The sequence below is a fragment of the Hippichthys cyanospilos genome, chromosome 5 (genome assembly GCF_059441005.1).
Source record: "Hippichthys cyanospilos isolate Australia breed blue-spotted pipefish chromosome 5, RoL_Hcya_1.0, whole genome shotgun sequence".
Lineage (NCBI taxonomy): Eukaryota > Metazoa > Chordata > Actinopteri > Syngnathiformes > Syngnathidae > Hippichthys > Hippichthys cyanospilos.
The window spans coordinates 22118802-22137013 of record NC_142373.1 but is presented as its reverse complement, the minus strand read 5'-3'; the positions used below and the strand labels follow the sequence as shown (position 1 = coordinate 22137013).

The following is an 18212-nucleotide window of genomic DNA, read 5'->3' as shown; positions in this document are numbered from 1 at the left end:
AAAGTTGTCCAGATGTGTCGAAAATGCTGTTAAATGATTCAGGATCACACCCTTTGTTTTATTTTTGGACTGGGCTTAATTAACATGGAGCAAAAATTATTTGAAGAAATTCACTTATTGTAGCCTGGCCCTATTCCTATCTCATCTTCACTCAACTTACATAACATCTCAAAGACGTCAACCATTAAGAGCAAGTGCAGTTCCATCAACCCACTTTTATGCTTGTTAATTCATCATAGAGACAAAGCCTGCTAACACGTTTTCCGGATTGGCTCAAGTGATGCACGGCATAGAGTGGATTAACAATTAATGACGTGGAGAAAAATCATCTGAATGTCATGAATATTCCATTTGAAATTTTATGATGCATCTACATTCTTTCAAAGTATATTTCAAAGTATAATATCAGTAAAAATGAGCCTGTATCTTCTAGTACCTGCCTGACAAAAAAAATATTGGACTATCGCACATTATCACTTACCACTTGAATTTACACAGTTGAGCCCAAGGTTATTGCCAGGAATTTGCGTAACACAGGCAAGGAATGTGTGTCGTTCCAACTGCAGCATTCATTATCAAACTAATTCAAGTCATTTTTACTGTTTAATCAACCGACTGTCCTTGTTTACGCCCCTCCCACGCCCTAGCAGGTGTATCGGCGAGGTTGTATGGAAGGAAGGCGTGAAAGAAAGGAGGGCATGTGTGACTATTGCGTTCCTGCGTGACTGCACAAATGTATGAGTTTACATTCAAAGTGTCTCACCACTGATGTACTGTGTGGGCCATTATCACTGTTTATGGGCCTTTCTGAAAAGAGGCGGCACACAGGCGACACAATGTTCTCACAGAAAGTACTTGTTTTCACTCAGATTGACACTATCATCTTTGTTAGGTGGCGTGGATGATATTCAACCCTGTTTTTGTTTGTTTGTTTTTCTAGTTGCTCCGTAATAAAGTAGCCTGAGCAAAGAAAAATATGACATTGGCACAAAGGTATAGTTTGACAACTACAGATGAAATGTAAAATATACAAACATAAATCTCATTCTACCTTGTAATCACTTCGTACACGAATATTGCAGGTGGTAACTCATAGCTAGCTTGAAGCTAGCATAGCAGTCTCCATCTTTGCTCAGTGCTGCTCTGGCTTAGACTCCTATCAAGTCAATGGGAATAAGATCAAAGACAGGAAGCAGAAACCTGTTTCTCTAGTGACAAACATGTTATCAACCAGTTTTGTATAGCTAGAAGCTAAACTAACAGTCTGCATCTCCACGCTGTGCTTCTTTCTGACGAATAGTGCGGGGACAGGAAGTGAAAACCTGTTTCACAAGCATGACAAGCATATGTTAGCTAGCCAGTCGGCGGCTATCACAAGAAGCTAAATGTCCACTCTTCCTTTCTGTCAAACAGCACAAAGGCAAGCTGTACAAGCCAGTTTCACAAGTAATAAACATCTGAAAGCTAGTCGATTAGCAGCTAGCTAGCTAGTAGCAAATGTGGTAAGCTAATGTAACAGGTTCCTTCTTGATCAATACTGTGCATTGTCAGCACAGACAGCTGCACTCAAATGTAGCACAACAGTCACAGAAGAATACGTTTATCTTTTGTTCACAAAAATAATGCTAATTTGTTAGCCTGTTAGTTGCAACCGAGCAGGGAATCTGACATTTAGTTTAGGCTTAAATTTATATTTGTTTTGTCCAAGTTATTTGATTAATTTTGTAGGTCCTTTAAAATAAATAAGCAGGGCCCCCAAAAAATAAATCAACGCTTCTCAATGAAATGCAGATTTTTGGTATTTTTAAGTATGTGTGTGTGTGGGTGTGCACCTGAATGTGTGATGTCTTTGCAGCATTGTGTGTTGACCTGTGAAGAGCAGCCAGTGTGATATAGCCTGTGCTCTCATTTTCTAGCTGTTTCAGTGTTCCTCTTTTATTGTCTCTCACTACCACCCACCCACACACACGCACACACACACACACACACACACACACACACACGCTCGTATACATGCACACACAGTGACCGATCTTTTCTCCCTTTTTCATTCTTGCAGGGACGAAGAGTCCGAAAGGAGACTTAGAAATGTAAGTTGTGATATGATACTGACAACCCCGTCTAGGGTCATCTAAAAATGTTTTTTCTTTCATTTATATCAGGGGTTTGTTTTTAGACATGCTAAAAACAATATACTAAGTCATTATTTAAAAGCCCACATAGCAAGTATTTTAAAAATGCAATTAGTATTTGTGAAATATCTTAATACATGACACTGGTCATTACAAGAAGATTCCTGGGCTGCAAATGGCCCCTGTGCTAGACTTTGGCCACCCCTGTTGTGTATATTTATTATATCAACTTTTCAAAAAATCATCTAGCCAGCCAGTGAACTGTTCATTAGTAAATCAGTAATTTATCTTTTTTTTTCTTTTTTGCAAAACCTCAGCTATTTCATGTATGTTTTTTTTTGTTTGTTTGTTTGTTTATTTGCTACAGGTGTTGATCACACTTTACTGGCTTGGTCGAAGAGCTCAGGGCGAGCATTCTTATGATGGACCTTACCTAAATTTCAAGGCATTTGAGGGATTACTTGGCACAGCACTTCACAAGGTAACACTCCACGTCAGTATATTAAAACAAGCGCTTATGACTGTATGAGTATTATGGCAATCCCCTTTTACAGCCACTGCACATTGCATTCCTTGCTCCCTTGGAATGTGCAGGATAACATGGTACACATGCCGCATGGGGAAGTCCAAGCTAAAGGTGTACCTGTGTCAAGTCATATATGACCCCATGGCTTCACGAGGATATTTAAGTCTTGTTTACCGCCTGACTTGCACTCCTCAACATGTGACTTAACTGGTTTGGGCACATTTTGTGCATGCGACAGTAATACTGTAATGATCCTCTAATGGGGATTGGCTGCATTGACATTCTAATTGTGCAATGCCTGTTTGACTGTAAATTGACCTATTTAACAGTGTTTAAGAGTGGCAGTCATTTTAAATTTCTTTTGAGTGGTCACCAATGTTTTTAAACTACTACTATGAGCTACTTCTTGAGTAGTGATTAAGTAAAGGGCTTCAGGTTTGATAACGATCTCTAAAATAAAAAAATAAATAAAGTTTTCAAATTACTTTTAACTATGTTATCATTGTAATTATAACTGATTATTATTAGAATGATATAACCTATGTGAAGACACGGGTACTAATACCTCACAATAATCGGGAAGCGTTGTTATTTATATTTTTTATGATCACTTCTATAACATCCCTAGTAAATTACAATGCCATGTCGCTATTGGGCTATTTTTAGAACAGGCCTGTGATCCTTGCAGGTTACCTAGTGACTGGTACCGGTGTGTATTAACTTGGTGACTCCTAGTGGTGTAGCTAGTGAGTTTTTGTGTTAGTCAACCAACTAGACGCCATGTTTATATATTCATTAGTTCATTCGGCAAGTTATTTTGCTGCTTTATTTGCCAGATATTTTGTTCACTTGCTCACTAGTCAGATTATTATTCAGCAGTTTATTCATTCATTAGGTTGCACTAAAGCTATCAGTCGCTTAGTTGTTTCTGTTCATCATTGCATAGCATTTTTGATAGTTACTCAGATAATTAGCAAGTTAGGTAGATAGTCAGTCAGATGGGCAAATTATTTTGTAATGATGAAGGATGAGCCATCTTGTTTGTTTGCAAGATAGTTTATTATTGCCCAATCATTTTTTGTTTTGTTTTTTGAGTCAATTTCACATTTTCAAAGCAAACAGTCTGCCAGTTTGGGTGGAATGTGGGTGAATTAGTTCGGTACCATACCACTGATGGGGGTACCCCAATGGTACAATGGCCGAAAATTGTACAAATACAGTTATTTGTTCCTTCCCATAAAATATACTGAACAAATTGAAGTGAACCTAACTGTACTTGATGCTAACTTTTTGTTTAACTGCAAAAGCAAGAAACCCATGACCAGGCGGGGCCATGCTCCACATGGGAGTGCTCTCTTACGCACCCACACATACTGGAAATAAATATTATAACTGCTTGTAATAATGTTTTTCTTTCCTTCTCAATCTGCATCTGTTTTTGAAAGGCTCTACAAGAATTATCTGGTCAGAAAAGTGACAGCATCCAAGATAGTGACTTGGGTGATAACTGGTATTCAGAGAAAGAGGAGCATCATCAATTGAAAGGAAAAGGAGGAGGACACAGGAGAGACGACTCCTTGGACAGTTTGGACTCTTTGGGATCCCAAACGCTTAGCATTTCATCAGACCCCACACTCAAAGGCAGCAGCGAGGGTAGGACATGTTCTTTGACTCCCTTTCTCTCTTATTCCAAGTCTAACTTAAATATTTAACATCATCTTTCTGGATTGTCAAATATTTGTGGTGTGGCGAGCTGCAAAAAGTTAACTGTTAAAACAAACAGCTGCTGCCCTCTAGTGGTTTGTTTCAGCAAGGCAATGTTTTGTTAGAAGTTCACTGGCCATCATAGACATGCTTGCATTAAAAAGGAGAGTACTGTAGTCACATTATGCTTTATCCACCCCACTAAATTCGGAGCAGTGAGACATTCCACAGTGCTCCACACTGACTTGTAAATGAACTGGCTTCCAAAAAAGGGGAGGGGAAAAATGGCTTTGCACCCTTGCCAGAACACACAGTTTCCCCCCTTCTATTCTCACCTCCCGTCTTGTTTTCTCCAGGCAATGCCTGTAACTGTATTTGCCTCTTTGTGTCTACCAAACACAAATGTTATACTATACTATATACTTTTTACGGGCCATTTTAGCTGTTAATCTTCCAGAAATCCGGCCATATAGGAAGACATATGTTTTACATCGCCAGAAGAATGTTCTATGTTGAACCTAAACTAACAACCAGCGCTTTATTGGGACGAATGTACTGATCTTTCTATATTGTCATAGTAAGGGGGGTATTTTTACTGTACTTTTACTCATACTCTCTGTTTGGAATAAAAACTATAATACAAATACATTAATTAAAGAGAAGTCCTGGGTAATGATAATAATGGGTTGATTCTGAGAGGTAGAAATTAAACATTTGCCACATATGCTTGTTTATGGTACGGCTACTCACTCAAACTACTTAACGTAATTGAAAGACAAGACTGCGGACAGGGGACGGGTGATTACCGATTGATATTTGGCCAATACATGACCTTATTTTAAAGTATCAACACTCATAATGGCTGATGATAAAAGGATCGATGGCTCTTGGAGCAGTTTTACATTCACAAACTAGAAAAGACTAGTTAGAAGAATAGAAATAACTATTTCATGGGTTAGGGGGTACTGTACACTCATCATTAAAATAATAATAATTTTCCAAATATAAGATGCACCTGTGCATATAAATCAAATTTTAGGGTCAAATTCTGGTGTTTTGTATGTTACCTTGTATAGGATGCACAGACTGTTTGGTAACATTCAAGTGATCGATCAAGTGAGGTTGTCTCCGTGCAGCAGAAGGAACATTTGAAGGATTTTCACAGAGTACTTTTGAAACGCTACCTCCTCGTTATGCTGTTTGGTCGGCTACGTGCTCCACTCTAGGTCAACATGCGAGGGCTGTTGGTCAGTGCAAACCTTGTGGCAGCCAACTGACTGTGTCTAGCTTGTTCTGTTATCATAATTTCCATAATTAAGAATACGTCGGATATTTATTTACATCATAATTTGGCTTATGTGGCTGATGGATGCAATATCCCTCAAATGTTGTCGAAAAGAAAAATCTGATCTTAAGTCACCGTCGATAGGATGCACCCATACTTTTGGCCTTAATTTTGGGGGAAAAAAGCGCATTCTATATTTGGGCATTGTCTTTATTGTCTTTTTACACCTCTCCAACTTGTTTAAAAGAAAAGGACATGCAGTAAATAAAATCTAAAGACCTCTAAAATGTTGGTGGTGCTTAGACTTTAGAGGGGCTTCAGCATCCCACAAATTAGGATAGGTACACCTATGGCACACAGCTAGGTACTACAGTACTTCTAGTCTGGTCAGCCAAGGTACCATATCTGTGACTACTGCTGCTGTCTCCGTGATAACGTAGATTTAGGAGTTATTATAACATTTGTGAATACACATTTAGGAAGGGAAACTATAAACACGACCATTAACTTTAGCTTACCATTTTAGTGCCTTAGAGAGGGGCTGCATTTGTTGCAGTTTCCATTGTGCTGTCATCCTGCTGCCCCGAGTCTTCTTTTGTCCTACTGAATGAAATGTGTATCTTTACCAAGAAGAAAAGACATAAGAACTGTGTTGTCCTCTATCAGACTACTGTTTCCACTTTCCAGTAGAACAAGTTCAAACATTCATTGTTTTTCCTCCTCCGCCCTCCAGGTTGTTGCAGCGACGCCGAGGCCGACGCGGCGTTCAAGATGGCCGACCACAAGGAGTCTCTTTCTTACCGCCGCTCTGTCACCCTCACGCCGAAGGTCACCACACAGTTCAACCAGTTCCTGCCTACTAAAGACAAGGCCTCGGGATATGTCCCCGCTCCCCTGAGGAAGAAACGGGCTGAGCGAAATGATGACAGCCGACGCAGCTGGGCCAACCCTGATTACGCGGAGGAAGATGACGCTCCAATTACCAGGTACTGTACTCACCCTGAACCAGTTACTAAAGTTTTGGCTGTGTTTGGAATCACTCCCTATTTACAGTATTTAGGGGTGTCAAACTTTTTGCGGGCCACAGATAGTTTTGGTTTCCCTGAGGACCGTAATGACTGAAACAACATTTAATGATGATAAAATGTAATTAACTACATATAGAAGAAATTTATAAATAAAACCGTTTTGAAATGAGAAGTGAAGGAAATTTTGCAATTATGTTTTAATAACACAGTGAGCTTACCTGGTTGTGTCTCTGTGATTGCAAGCGAAAACTTTGACTTGGTTTTGCCATTTCAAAGGCAACAGCAATTTTCATATATTGTCATGTATTTTTACAGATAACATAGAAGGTGTACACGGCCCTATTGGCACCTCTGCGTGAAATATGTTTTCTAACTTCTAATTTGTTTTTATTCCCTAAAATAATATGGGACCAAAATTTTAAAAGAGGAAAATCCAATCATTATTCAAGCGCAAAATACATTAAGAAATCATTCCTTTACATCCAATCATATGTGCCGCAATTATTAGCACTGTCCAAACCCCTTTTGCTAACCGTAACCCAGCACCTCATCTTCTCCTATTTCAACGGAATTGAGTTCTGAGGACTGAGTTGACTATCGGAGGAGCCTAAATTCTACGATTCTCAGTTTTGCTATTCAATGTGTCTTTTACGACACAGAATACAAATTTTGACTCGCAAACTGTTAATCATTGAATATTTTTAATTTAAGTTGGACCAGTTGGCGTTGATCCGGTATTTTGTCATTTTGTGACAGTATTAATGTTGACACTAAAGTGGGGTTTGAAAATAGTATTTTCCTCTCTTTGGCCGAGTCCAGTGTATTGTCAACCATGTAAAACTTCCTGATTATGGAGTATGGAATGAATGAATGAATCCAAACACAGTCGTGTCCACGTCTTTGCATTTTGCCTAGTTTTCCTCGGATGCCGCTGATGTTTGTGTGTGGTCCGATGGTCCATGTTGGTACCGGTGTTGTGTTTCCCTCCCGTTTCCTGGTATGGCACCCTCCGTGACGCCAGGTCGCCCCCAGACAAAAGTCCGACATCCCCCAATGCTCAGCAACAGTGGGCCTTTCAGTACAAAAGCGGCAGCGACTCCGACTCAGACCGCCCGGACCCCGATGTCGTTATGGATGACCTGGCCAGTCGACGCTTTCACAGTCCCTCGCCGGCGCCCCCAGCCAACTTCTCCGTACCCATCAGCCTGCCGGTTTTGGGTGGGGCGCCCGGGGGGCGATGGCCGAGGGTGCTTGTGAGCCCCAGTGTTGCTCGCAGGTCAGAGAAGCAGTGGTGTGACTGTTGTGGCGAAAGCACAAACATGGATGCTTCTTTTTTGCATTCAGTTCATCTGTTGTAACATCGGGCAATATTTTGGACGTACTCATGCTCACAGCGCCGTTTGCTGATTTGTTGTTGTTGTTTCCTGTTTTGAGCTGTGATGGGTTTCAGCTGCACGACTTGATTTGCCTTGCTTGTGCATTTTGGACTGAATTTTGGTTTCAAGCTTGCGTTGAGCTGATGAGGATCATGCCGCCCCCATCTTTTATCATTTGGTGTGCCGTGATTGCCTAACAAATCAAATCATTTGACTGGCGTGATTTCGCCATCTCTCCCGAAGCAGCGGCAACGGTGAGGAACAAAGGGCTGAGCGCCGCCTCCCAGTGTCCACTGACAGCATTTTCAGTGATCTATACACCAACTCTGAAGACGAGGATGACGAGGTGGGCTACGCTGACCCCGTGCAAGACGACCTTTACGCCCGCAAGGTGGGAGCCAGACCCTTGGTGGCAGGCGACGCCTCGTACCACAAGTTCTTGCCCAAGTTGTGGACGCCAGAGAAGGACGTTCAAGTCCACAAGATCAAGCTGGGCACTCAGAGGAAATCGTGGTACAGAAAGATGCAAGGGTTCAGGTGTGTGAGGAGCATAGGAATGCACATCGACTTAGGGCCTGATTTACCAAAATCTCAAACAGATTTGTCAATTTGCGGTTTCAATCAATAGGTCTTGTTATCCGATTGCAACGGGAGTGTCTTAATTCCGTTGGGTGCCCGGCGACTTGGCTGCACTCTAAACACGCCTTTTCTGCACATTTTGTTTTTGTCTGCAAAAGAGCTATTCAAAGCTTGTACAGTACATAACTTGATAAAATGCCACATTTAAGTAGTTAGTAACAAATACAAACATTTAAGCTACCCAACTAGGATTCTGCCATCTCAATTTCATGATTTTGCTCATTTTCAAATCATCAATTCTTAAAATGAGAAATTAATTTTACATTTATATATCAAAGATTTTTTTGTAATGTGGTATGTAATTTCTATTGGTGTTGCTCACATCTATCGCGATACATATTGATTTTGAAATATCGCCCAGCCCTAACATTCGCAAAGTATTAGTAAACAGGCCCTAGTCAGAGGAAACATGAGACTCTTCATAAGGTATACATCCAACATTTAACGGGATCTAATACACAAGCTGCATCAAAGTATCTGCTTTGACGAATGTATTTTTTGTATGCACAATTGTAAATTAAATAGTCATCCGCAGAGCCCGTTTGAACTTTGTTGGTGACCCAAACAACATCTTTTGAAACATGCACGCAGTCTCGGATGAAATGCCATGTGGAGACTAAGCATATAGTAATTGTATTCTCTGCGGGATATTGAACATGATCTTTGGTATGTGGAGATAGTGTGTTTGACAGTGACTATTCGGTCACATGTGACCGCTCCACAATGTTGTGTGTCCATGACTGAGTTCTGCTCAGTCAGCCTTGGTTCTTGCTGTTTCGCTTCACGTTTACAGGAGAATTTTTCTTTATTATTTATTTTGCTGTAAAGTCCCAATATGATACTTAATCTACTGTTAAATATGTGATGTGAAGACATTCCATAAGTGTTATGCCTCAACCCAACCCTAGTTAAATAAATGAAAAGAATATAATAATGTGTAATTCAGAATTATATAATATAACTAGAATTGCAATGCAATACACCTTGTTAAATGAATATATCAATTGCAGTACAAATTCAAAGGCAGAATGTGTGATGCAGCGTTTGTATCAAATCCCATTAGGTTATGCATGTGTACCTAATGAAATTTCCAGTTTCCTCCTGCTTGCCAAACTCTCCACCTTTTCTTCAAGCATGTCATTTTCCTGAACATTTATGCATGATTCTTTGCATTTCCATTTCATTTTCCTCCCTCACTAATGTTTCTTTCTTTCTCCCTGTCGCTGTCCCGCATCTTCTTTGTCCCTCCCCCTTCCCTGTCTTTCCTCCCACTCCTCGACCTCAGCCATGAGAAGTCGGGTTCCTCGTCGGACGATTCCGAGCCTGACGTCGCTCCTCCGCTCCTTTCCGGCCCCTCCTCCCCTCACCCCGCCATGGCTCATAACGCCCCCGTTGGGGGAAAAAGGTTCATACAGTTGCAACACATCCAGATGTTCCAGACAATATTGGTCTTATCTTTTATACAACAAAAAAATCCTCATCACACAACATTTTACAATACACAATGTAGACAAAAGTTTTTGGACGTGTCGTTCCGCACTACAGGAGGTCAAATTTCGAGAAAAAGTACATCTGTAACTGTTTTCCCATTCTTGGCCAGACTTTTGACACGTTAAATCTGAGAGAAGGCCCAATGGCTCATTGCATCGTTCTTGTTCATTCTTTATGCTGAATGTCCAAACATACTTTATGTTCTGCAAAAAAAAAAAAAAAAAAAAACACCTTATGAACCGTTCAAACAAACTTGGTAGTGTAATACTTACGCTAAATGAATAATTAAGATTAAGAGGTCCAGCCATTGGGTGACCAAGTATGCCCACTAACAATTATATTCTCAAGAATCCATCCAGCTTTATTACAATTGCCCACAGTATGAGTTTGTTGCATTAATTTAGTTTTTACCTAGATCTGGTTAACTACAGTTCATTCTCAGTATTTCTTTCGGCGTAGCTGAATTAAAAATGAGACTTCTTGATATGATCAAAATAATCTTTTAATTTTTTTTTCACATTTTTGGTTTAACAATTGTATTTTTCCACCTCATCAACGATTAACCCGGGCCAGTGGTTCTATTGAAGAATAATTTGCATTATGCAACTTCGTCCAACTACTTTTGTCCATACAGTATATTGCATCACCACTATGTCCCTCCTTTTCCTTATCTTTAGTCCAGTTCACTTGCATGCACTCATTAGCTTTCTGTCCTTTTCTCTTGTGCCCGCCCCTCCTTCTGCTGTCCTACGCATGCTCACAGCCCCCCACACTTACCCAAGACCACCCTATTAAAGACCCCACCTGTGGTGTTCGCCCCAGTGGATCCCACCTCCGGTCCCAGACTGGTCAAATGTCAACGGTGGCCCCTATTAGGGCGCCAAGACCCCCGGGAGCCTCCAGATCCTATTGATTATGATAGCATCATCCCTGACTTGGAGAATGATGACATGTTTGCAAGGCGGACCCTCGCCTTCCAGTCCAACAGCGAGCTGGCCATAGTGAAGACCCCGCTGTCTGCAAAGCGCTGCCTTTGTACATCCGAGGAACAGATCAATATCGTGACGCAGCTTCATCAGGAGGAAGAGGAGGAATTTCCTGACATTGAGCAGGACGATGTAGTCCAACGTAGGGAGAAGATCCTGCAACAAGAACGCCCTCTCTCAGGCGCTCCTGACAACTTTTCCCCAATGGCCATCCCTGAGCCCTGGGACCTCCCCCCAGAACTCAAGACCAGGCTCCTGTGCCCACCGTGCCCCCTCAGCCAAAAATCATCGGCAAACAAATCCAATCTTGTCGGAATGGAGCCGCGTCCCGAAACGGACGACATGCTGGTCCGAAAGCTTACCGCGCAGCAGAACCCGGTTCCAGCCAATCAGGCGAGCCCCTCTGTGCCAACTTCATGTAGTAAGGGGGACCTGCAGAGGTGGCAGTCCATCAGGGAAGCTAGTCAGCTGAGATACAAGAAGAGGCTCATGGTCGAGTTGCTAACCACTCTTAAGTTGGAGTGATACGTTAAATATTTACTTGCTCAACTTGCTAGGGTTTTGTTTTTGAAAGCTCCGTTTGGGTCTGCTGCTAAACCGCTGGGAGATTTTTCGTGTTTACTATTTACTATAGAGATGTTTATTTTATTTTTTCAAATGATTTTCATGCTGTTTCCTATTGATTGGGTAATTGATGTATAAACAATATGCAAAGGAACTGTTGCACGTTAGGTTATTTTTGAAGTGAGTTTTATCAACAAATTTTATGAACACAATTTTTCCTCATTTAGTGGCCTTTGGACTAAGACTGTTACCACTGCCTTTTGTCTTTTATCTTCTCAAAATAATGAGAAACAGCAACATTACCACAGAGTGAGTGGGGAAATTTTGAAAGACAAAAAGTGAGGGAAAGGAATACCTTCACCAAACAAATGCCATAATGTGAGGACAATGGAGAACAATTTGCTGGCTTAGATTCTCATGCTGTATAAAAATAAAATGGGCCAACTGTTTTCAAAATTATTGTAAAGTTTTTCAACTTTTTTCCCCACATTTTACCCTGATTTTTACTGATTAGCTGTAGTATGACTGTCATAAGAGGAGCTGACTCCTTGACACCAACATGACAACTTGTTTGTGCATTCACAATTGAGGCTGTCTGCAGCTCCTAATTGCTCAGTACTGTCAATGTCTGTAAACAGAAAGCTTGCATAGTAGGAATCGAGAAGATTAGTTCTGCCTTTTCTCTTAACCTTGTAACGATTAAGATTAGGGTTTGGTGTTTGTTTATTTTTTCAAAACTTGTAACTATTCCATCTTAGTGATTTATTACATATGTTCAATCCATCGGTCGAGGTAAACTGGTCGATCGCAAAAGTTGTATTGGTAGATGGCACCGCATGTGCGACATGCACAAAACACACACACGCACAGGCTCACAAAACAAGGTTAAAATACACTGGTAATTTGGCCAAAGATGTTGTAAATATTAGGATTAAGGATATGATTTTCCTTGTTCTGTACCTGTGCATTTATGACATGAGGGGCTATCTGCCTGGGCCGTTCTCACTCCTGATGTGCTTGAGCTAAGATGTTAATGTTGTCCTCCTTATGTTCAATTATTACAGCAGAAAAAGAACTTAGTTACAGCAGATGGGACGTGCAATGTTGATTAAGCCATCGTAAAGATATCTTGCTTTGTTTTAATCTTGTGTCATAATCTCTAGATGACATTTTGGAGATGCTGTCCCGTCAAGGACAAAGCTAAGATAATACTGTATTGCCAAAGCCAAAAAGCGTGCATTGTACTTACTTGTGGTGCTGAGCTGTGGGGACCATAAAAAAAAAAAAGAAGGCAGCTGGATGGAGGTGGGCTGCAGGAAAAGCAGATAGTGTGGCATAAAACTTTGGCACCGCTGCATTACATAGTAAGTTTTGTAGTCTTTATTTGGTCCCTGTCTTATCACAGCAAAATCGAAAAGTAAAATTTATACTTGGAAGGGATTTCAAGTAAATCATGAGTAGCTAAAAATCTTCACGTGACAGAGAAAATCAGGCCAGCCTTGGATTTTGATGCTCAAAAATTACTGATAGTTAGAAACAGCTGTCAGATCCAACTCAACTAGAATTTTGTTCTCCAGTGTAATATATCAATGCTGTCCAATTCTATTTTTAGTTTATTCAACAAATCATTAGCTATATTCATTACAATATGATAAAGTACATGCCTGGTACTCACTGCAATAAAGTGAATGCACACACCTTGCCTTTATGTAAAAATTCTTCAAATGTGCAAAAAAAAAAAAAAAAAGCCTCTCCCAAATTGATGGCGCAATTTGCAATCAAGCAGAGAAAAGCTCCTAGCCCCTGTGTGTGGATATAGGATATAAAATTGTGTTTGTAAAAAATAAAACCCACCCTTAATAGATGCCTGTATCTCTCTGGAGTTGAGTCAATGTACTAGTAACTAGACCGATGTGTGAACTTGAAATGGATGGTTTTCTCATTATATCATTTGTGGGATTGAAAAGAAATTTGCTGTATTTTATTAATAAAACACTAAAAACGCTATCTACTGTATATTTCTATCTCACGATCCATGCAGTTTCTGTGCGAGTCTTGAAACCCACTGAGCACACTAAGGTCTTGCCACTGGTCACCGAAGCCTTTGGAAATTCCTCATAGTGCTGATGGAGTTTGCAACTTGCTTGATCTCTGTGGCAACCACTGCATCAATCTCCACATACACACCACATACATGCCTCACCACGTGGGTGTACAGTACTTGACTGTTATCTGTTATAAGGTTCCAGAGGGAGTCTTGTAAAAGCAAAATGATGATGTCATCCACGTGCACACATTCACGCACCCTAGCTTAAAACTTTCGGGATGCTCACAAGTGGACAGTCTGGTCCCGCGTGGCGATATATGACACTCATGTCTGTCGCTCCTCCTTCCTTCTTTGGTTTCCTAGACAACAGCAGTCACCAGACAGTTACGACGGGTGAGTTGACACGGGCTGCCAGGAATGTGGCACATTTCGCTCGTTTCACGCTTTTGTGGCTGCTGCTGCTAAATGCTTAACACTTGTCAGTGTGGCGGCCATGGTGGGTGCTGCTGAGCTCTCCCAAAAGGTCCCCCAAGAGCTATTGTCAAGAGATTTATGCCTTATAACAATAGGTAACAAGAAAGCACTTTAATTCTTCTCACATAAATACAAAATGTTTATTTTATTTATTCCCCCCTCCCCAGGTGAGTTTGTGTGTGTTCAGCTTCTGTTTTGCATTGTGGGCTGGGGCTATTCACTAACCAACTGAGCTTATTGCGCCCCAGAGTGGTCTTCTAGTGTACGTGTGCAATCTAACGTGTGGCTGCAGGACAAACGTGTTAACCTTTTGGATGGGTGATACATTGTTTTGTTCTGTTTTTTTAATTATGGGCTGCCAATTGTCAACAGGTTATATTGCCATAGAAGTATATTACATTCAATATCAAAAATTGAATTATTAGGTTATCAAAATTCTATATGTCTACGCAAGAACTCTATTGTATCGCATTGACAGAAATATTATTGTTAAAACATTTCTAAAGAACATATAGTGGGAGTGTAATAAACATAACTGTACTGCAACATTTCTTATTTTGGCTTTTAAAATACATTTCTTTCCCCAATTCTTTTTTTCCCCAGGAGCAAATCAACAAGCGACATCACTGAAGAACCGCCGTTGGTCAGACGGCTGTCTCGATATGAAGCTCTTGAACAATACCGCGAGCAGATCAAGCAAAGTGACGATAAGTGGCAGGATGTGAGTGGAACACCCAAATAGAATGAGACAGGAGTTTGAATATGTATGAGCAAAACTCCAATCAGATTATAAATGCTGTAGCCACATACTTTTTTACATCTTCACCATTTTTTTTAAATGTCAACCCTTCGTAAAATAGTCTGCATATTAGAGGCCTTTTGGAGAAATCCTTGTGGGTAATCGACTCATTTAATCCCAAAAACAAACAGTATCTATTCATTTTAAATATATACAAATATGTATACATAATATATATTCATATTTGCAAATATTTGGCCATAGGAGGGTCAAAAAATGGCTGGTACTAATGGAATTAAGAACTAAATTAATAATTTACTTTTGATAAATAATTATTAAATTACTTTGTTTTTAATTCAAGTAATTGTTTACACTAGTACTTAATCGATTTTTGATCAATAAAGTGCCAAAGTAAATTAAGTGATTAAGCGATCAAATAATAAATTAATTTTGGACTCTTGTTTAGCCCAGCATGTGGAAAAAAAAGACATCCAGGAGCCATATTTACCAGACTCGCAGTGATTCCTTTATATAATATTTTGATACTAATTGAAATCATTATAAATTGATCAAATAAAATCCACAAACGGTATTGTGCCAAGGCTGAGGCAGCATCGCACAATGTACTGTCTATACAGTCAGATTGGTGCCTAGAGAAATAATGAAGCCTTTACGCAGCATATGGGTCATACGGCCCCCAATCCACAGGGGTGGCGAGCCAGGCGGGTGGAGCTAAATCATACAAATAGAACATTGTTCACTCGCGTGAACGTCAACGGCTGTTAAGGTGGATCGTTTGAACTCGCCTTCTTTTTGCAGGACCTAAGCAAATGGAAGAACCGGCGTAAGAGCGTCAACTCTGATATTGTTAAAAAGAAGGAAGAGAGGGAGAAGGTCGAGCAGCTCACATTTTCCGGCAGCACCAGAAGGTCCAAGACGTACAAGGAGATGGAGGATGAGAGGTATGAAAGCAATGCATAGTCTGACCTCCATTTTAAACTTTAAAAATAGTTGTGTTAAAAAAAAAGGTTAAAAAAGGGACCAACTCAACATTTTGAGTTACATCACTACCTAAGACAACAGCCAATATTGATGTCTATCTATATTACACACACACAAATGTGTGTGCGTGTGTGTGTGTGTGTAATATATACAGTATACACTAAATTTAAACCAAAACAAAAGGTTAATCATCTGACATGCATCCAATCTCGGATGGATGCATGGCTTGTTGGTGCATATCAAGGCGGGGAACACCCTGAACTGATTGCCAGCTAATTGCAGAGCACACTGAGGCAAACAAGCATTCACACACAACCACCCGGTAGGGCAATTTGGAATGTCCAATACATCAATCATGCATGTTTTTGAAATGTTGGCGGAGAGAGAACAGGAAGGCCAGGGCGAGCTGGAATTGAACTTGGGACTCTGAACTGTGAGGCAGATGTGCTAATCACTCTTCCACCGAGCCACCCTAGTCATTTCACATACCTTTTAAATTAAATGAATAAATCAGTAAGAAATCAATAAATTGAAGGTCTCTTTTCCACTACCACATTTTCCGCACTATAAGGCGCACCTAAAAGCCTTACATTTTTTTAAAAGCTGATCATGTGCTTTATTATCCGGTGCATTTTATATATCGATCAATCATGCGATGACTACATAAATTGATGACTTCTCTGATCAGTTGACATTCCCTTGAGCGCAGCGCCATCTAGTGGATACATAACAGAATGCAGATGCAGCCCCAACCACCACTGTAGTTTTGATTGCATGCGTCTTATAATCTGGTGCACCTTATTTACGATTTTTTTATTTTTATTTTTTTTAATGTGCCGTTCATTGAAGGTGCGCCTTATAATCTGGTGCGCCTTATAGTGCAGAAAATATGGTAATTTATTTATTTTTACCTTTTTTAAAGTGTAAGTACATAAATAAATTACTGTGCTGGTAGATAGTGTTAAAATTGAAATTGGCACATTCCTTACTGCTCCTTATCCTGTGGGTCAACAGGGAAAAGAGGCGAAGCAGCAGCATTGGCAGCCGCATCGGGTCGCTCAGCTTTGACAACGACAACGACGTATTTGAAAAACCAAAACCCCGTACCCGAGACGGCATGACCAGGAGCTACACCATTGACACTTACTATCAGTCCTCCGGCGCATCAGAGCCTGCTCAGAAAGAGGACAAGCCCACAGATGTCCCGCTCAGGTCCACGAAACAGGAGGCTGGTGCAGTTGACGCTCCTGGCAGGACCACCACTCGCAGTTCGTTCCACAGACCCAAACCTTCCGAAACCACGTCCTCCTTCAGGAGTTCACTCTTTGAAAACACGGCCAAAACAGAAGAGATCTCGCTACCTCCGAAAGCTACCCAAAAGGCTCCAGAGCCAAGGAGCCCGGTCAAGGTCCAGCCCCCATCTTCTAGTTCCATATACAAACCATCGCTGCCTAGCAAGACAGAATCCAACACTGCGGCAGTTTCTCGGATATCCGCCTCTTTGCCTAGGAGCTACCAGAGATCGGATAGCGCGCGACTATCGTCTGTCGTCACACCGAGACCTTTTGGGAGCCAGCCGTCCCGTGTAGGCTCGCTTACCCGGAGCATCACAGTAAGTGTGAGATCCTTCCTGCAATTTCCTGTCAAAATGTTGTCACAGATTGTGTCTTTGCCCTCCAGTCGGACGACTCCAAGAGTCGCCTAAACGGCAACACTGCCGTTTCCAAGATCCAATCCGTGCCGAGCCGCTATCGACAGTTCATGACCGATGACGAGATCCAGTCGCAGTTGAGCCCCCCTCACAGCAGCGAGGATGATGATGATGATGATGATGCCCAAGAGGAGACAGCAAATAAGACTGTCAGCTCCACGTCAAGCAACTCATCCCACCTCATTCAGGTCAAGAGTGAAGTTCCGGCCAAGGAACTCAGCAAGGTATCGCCGCTCTTTCCCCTTTTTAGATTTTTTTAGTCCTGCTTTGAAATTTGGAAATGGCTACTAGACCATTTATCATAACTACACAAACAGTTTTTAATTTAACATTTCATTGAGTCCTGAGATTAAATGCTATGTGGTTTCCTCCAGGGCTCTGTTCCCATCATAATTAGTATGCATTAAGTGACAATGTGTTGAATTTAGCGCCATCTAACGGTGAACTACGACAAGGTAACAATTTTGACAAATATTGGTGTCTCAGAGTCCAAACTTTGCAAGCCTAC

The 18212-nt window shown here is 41.0% G+C and overlaps 1 protein-coding gene across 1 annotated transcript in view; it reads left to right on the top strand.

Moving 5' to 3' along the window:
- Positions 1-18212, top strand: part of lmo7a (LIM domain 7a) — a 63880-nt gene that overhangs the window by 32588 nt on the left and 13080 nt on the right. Inside the window, exons 6-18 of the mRNA XM_088415041.1 lie at positions 2060-2090; positions 2500-2613; positions 4104-4311; positions 6381-6633; positions 7697-7951; positions 8295-8588; positions 9976-10095; positions 10945-11688; positions 14142-14171; positions 14856-14973; positions 15811-15953; positions 17008-17605; positions 17674-17928. Coding sequence (XP_088271167.1) covers positions 2060-2090; positions 2500-2613; positions 4104-4311; positions 6381-6633; positions 7697-7951; positions 8295-8588; positions 9976-10095; positions 10945-11688; positions 14142-14171; positions 14856-14973; positions 15811-15953; positions 17008-17605; positions 17674-17928 — 3163 coding nt within the window. The remainder of the gene's footprint in view (positions 1-2059; positions 2091-2499; positions 2614-4103; positions 4312-6380; positions 6634-7696; positions 7952-8294; positions 8589-9975; positions 10096-10944; positions 11689-14141; positions 14172-14855; positions 14974-15810; positions 15954-17007; positions 17606-17673; positions 17929-18212) is intronic.